At 37.7% G+C, this 4398-nt stretch overlaps 1 protein-coding gene across 1 annotated transcript; it reads left to right on the top strand.

The window, feature by feature from the left end:
* The first annotated feature begins 2509 nt into the window (after positions 1-2509).
* Positions 2510-3454, top strand: LOC113261418 (olfactory receptor 2W3). The gene has a single exon (XM_026507541.3). It carries the CDS (start codon positions 2510-2512, stop codon positions 3452-3454), a length of 945 nt encoding a protein of 314 aa, XP_026363326.2.
* The last annotated feature ends 944 nt before the right edge of the window (positions 3455-4398 follow it).

The following is a 4398-nucleotide window of genomic DNA, read 5'->3' as shown; positions in this document are numbered from 1 at the left end:
TCTAGGACCCTGAGATAATGACCTGAGCCAAAACCAAGAGTCAGAAGCTTAACCTACTGAGCCACCCAGGAGCCCCAAAGAAATATTTAATTCATAGAGAGTTTGTGACCAAAAAATTGGTATCAAGCTACATATAATCTCATTATGCATTATATTTCACTGTCTACTTGTTTGAAATTGATATGGCTTTTGAAAAAAATGCAGATGAAGTCATGTACATATACTTATTTCTAACTTTAAGCATATATATTATTTTCTGAATATTATCCATTCATCCAATGCTACAATGAAGATTCTTGATTTTTATTTACATAATATGGGTTAATAAACACTGGATAGTTTCTTAGATACACATTAATGAGTCAAAAAATGTAATTTTTAATTCTATAGAAGATAGGTGTTTCCATTGTTAAAATGACATGTACAATGTCAAGATAAATGTATACTCTTAATTAATGATCTTTATCCTTCGAAAGATATTACTCCCATTTAATTCCTATCAAAACTTATTGCGTTTATTTCTCATATTTCCTAGCTCTGTATGTACCACATCTTTAAATACTTACCTATCTAAAAAGTAAATAACACTATATTTTAAATCCTTAATCATCAGTGAGAATGATTTTAATGTTTTTATATCAGTTTTCTTCAAGTCATTACCTATTTCTCATTACATGTTTTTGCTCCAATTTCTCAAAAAAAAAATAGTAAACAAGGTTGTCTGCCAATTGTCATGTTGAGTTGCTGTAGTATTATCATTCATTAGGTTTTGTTAGTAGTAGCTCTTACAGATTTTTTAAAAATATGCAATCAGATTTATTTGTATTTTGCCTCACAGCTTTTGAGAATTGCAACTTGTTTTATGAAACCTAACTAAATCCAAGATAATCAGGGGGAAAAAAAAGAGAGAACAACTGTCATTATTTCTTATATAGTAGTTGCGTTTGATTTGAATTTGTTTTTGTGAAAGGAGTGAATTAGAGACCCACAGTGACCCCACTCAAATTCCTTGTCAATGATCCTATTTATTATCTTTCCAAAGTATGTCTGGATGTACATTACAGGTAGTTTCTTCTCACTAGAATATTTTTTTTTTTCTTCAGAATTTCCTTGTCCAGTCCCATGGGCTTGTTTTGCCATTCCCTGTTCATATGAGACATAACCTTTATGTAACATACATATAGACTTTCACATTTACCAACTTTCTTTCATATTAAAAAATCCCAAAACTTACCTACAAAATAAATAAGGTAGTTTGATTATTACCATTTTAGATGAGAAAGCTATGAAGAAGGTGGAGGAACTTTCCAAGATCGCAAAATTGTCTCTTGTTGGCTAAGGGATTGTAACAAGGGAAATTGGAGCTGTAGACCAAGATATTTTACATCTCTTCCTCTGCATTGATATGTGAGAGCTGTGGTTTATAGTCCTTTGATTGTGATCATTTGGAATTCAAATTTGATAGATGTTTCTGCACATGTATGTGAATTATCACCTTAAAGCTTTATTATCTGTTGGATAATGTGCTATTTCTTCCTCAAACACTATATAATGCTTTTTATAATAATTTTTTATTGTTATGTTAGTCACCATACAGTATATCCTTAGTTTTTGATGTAATGTTTCATGATTCATTATTTATATATATAATGCTTTGAAAGAAAAAAATACTCTTATTTTTTTCTTTTTAAAGATTTTATTTATTTGAGAGATGGAGAGAAAGTGCATGAGAGAGAGCATGGGGAGGAGGGGCAGAGGGAAAGGGAGAATTCGGCACCCTGCTGAGCAGGAAGCCCACACAGGGCTTGATTCCAGGACCCCAGGATCATGACCTGAGCTGAAAGCAGAAACTTAACTGACTGAGCCACTCAGGCACCCCAAATACTCATTTCTTGAATACCATCCTCAATTGAGAGAAAGAAAGAAGTGTGGAGGGGTAATTTTATGTGTATGTTGCTTTAGTAATATTCTGTCTCATACATTATTTATTTACTCAAGTACTCCAAAATCATCGCAAGAACAATAAAAAGAATGAGGTTTATCCTTTGGATAAAGAGCGGAGAAAGTATTCTACATATAATGAATATTTTCTAAATACTACTAATTGGTTATTCTGGAGCTCCATTTGGGGCCTTTGAGGTTTGAGCAGGAGCTTAGGAAGTTGGCTCTTGAGAGGAATCAATGGTTGGGCCATAGCAGCATTTCGTTTTTTGTCATTGGAATTAGAATCTGTTCCAGCAGTAAAGGATGAAGATTCTAAATTCCATTTCCTGGATTCAAAATCAACTGTGCTCCTTTCTAGAATATGATAATTTGCTTAACACGCATCTGTCTGTTTCCTCTTCTGTAAATCACAGATAAAAGGAATGCCAACTCCATATCACTGTTGTTGGGGGTTAAATGACTAAGTGTAAAATGCATAAAGGAATGTTTGGGTCATTATAAGTGTTCCATTATAGTTGATAACTACTATTATTAGTATCTATATTCCTCTTCAGGTACAGTAGAGATGGATGGGACCAATGAGAGCACCCAGGGAAATTTCATCCTTTTGGGGTTTTCTGACCGCCCCCATCTGGAAAGGATCCTCTTTGTGGTCATCTTGGTTGCATATCTCCTGACCCTTGTGGGCAACACTACCATCATCCTGGTGTCCCGGCTGGACCCCCACCTCCACACTCCCATGTACTTCTTCCTCACCCACCTATCCTTCCTGGACCTCAGTTTCACCACCAGCTCCATCCCTCAGCTGCTCTATAACCTGAATGGAAGTGACAAGACCATCAGCTACATAGGCTGTGCCATCCAGCTCTTCCTATTTCTGGGTCTGGGTGGTGTGGAGTGCCTGCTCCTGGCTGTCATGGCATATGACCGGTTTGTTGCAGTCTGCAAGCCCCTCCACTATAGGGTGATCATGAATCCATGCCTCTGCAAAGGCTTGGTGTCAGTGGCCTGGGGCTGTGGGGTGGCCAACTCCTTGGCCATGTCCCCAGTAACCCTGCATTTACCCCGCTGTGGGCACCACAGTGTGGACCACTTCCTGTGTGAAATGCCTGCCCTGATCCGAATGGCCTGTGTCAACACAGCTGCCATCGAGGTCACCGTCTTCGTCCTGGCAGTGGGCATTGTGCTGTCACCTCTGGTGTTCATCTTGGTGTCCTATGGCTACATTGTAAGGGCTGTATTACACATTCAGTCATCCTCAGGAAGGCACAAAGCCTTCAACACCTGTGGCTCCCATCTCACAGTCGTCTCCCTTTTCTATGGAAACATCATCTACATGTACATGCAACCTGGAAACAGCTCTTCCCAGGACCAGGGCAAGTTCCTCACCCTCTTCTACAACATTGTCACACCACTCCTGAACCCCCTGATCTACACCCTCAGAAACAAGGAGGTGAAGGGGGCCCTGAGGAGGCTGCTGCTGGGTAACAGAGAGGTGGGAAAGGATTAGAAGTGAATGAGAGACAAGCATTTCCATCTGGTTGTCAACTCCTTCAGAAGCCAGTGATGGCATTTGGAACTGTTGGATCAGACCTGCTCTTAACCTGTCCTTTCAAACCGACATAACTTTCCCTAGACTTCTATATCTGTTTCAGTTCCAAATTATGTTTTAATGAGTGCACTGCTCAACACATAGCATTCAAAAACACTCAAATGATCAATAATACAGGTCTGAAGAACAAAGTGTGAGGAATAGTTATAAAGATTTTTCACAATTTATACCAGAGTGCCAAATAGGAAACTACTTTTCTTAATCAGAATTTTGCCTTTGTTGTGGTTTGTTTTTAATTTGTTAACAGCTTTCTGGGTCTTTTAGTCAGAATGATCATGAACTGATAACTTCTCTTGGCTGACAGCCATCAAACATGGGCTATTTTAACACATTGTGTTGTTTGTTGTTGTTTTTGTTGTTGTTTTCAAATACTCATCGAAAGCCTTTCATCAAGTCGTGTTTGTTTGTTTTTTCCTATCCTTTGTCCCTAACCTTTAGCATTTCCCCCAAGTCTGGCTTAAATTGTAGGCAAAATAAGAAGGTAGCCTATAAAAAAATGACATATGGGTCATTTTAGTCTTAATGCATCATTATTTTTCAGGTATGTTTTCATATCATTAGTGAGAAAAACCTGACGTTTATTAAGTTCCTGCTGTGAGTCAGTTGCTCTTAAACCATCTAATCCTCTCTGGGTTTGTCAGAAATCAGAATGATTTTCATTGTCTTTGTTATACTTACGTGGTACTTGAAGCTTCGCGTTAAATCACTTGCTCATGAAGAAATGAACTAGAAATTTACTCCAAGTTTTGTTGACTCTCAATTCCTGCTGTTTCCACTGCTACATTAATTCTTAAAGAGCAAAAATCCTTAAGCATTTAAGTAGTGTTAAAACCCTTTAGGTC

The sequence above is a fragment of the Ursus arctos genome, unplaced genomic scaffold (assembly GCF_023065955.2).
Source record: "Ursus arctos isolate Adak ecotype North America unplaced genomic scaffold, UrsArc2.0 scaffold_5, whole genome shotgun sequence".
Classification (NCBI taxonomy): domain Eukaryota; kingdom Metazoa; phylum Chordata; class Mammalia; order Carnivora; family Ursidae; genus Ursus; species Ursus arctos.
This window is presented reverse-complemented; position numbering and strand designations above follow the sequence as displayed.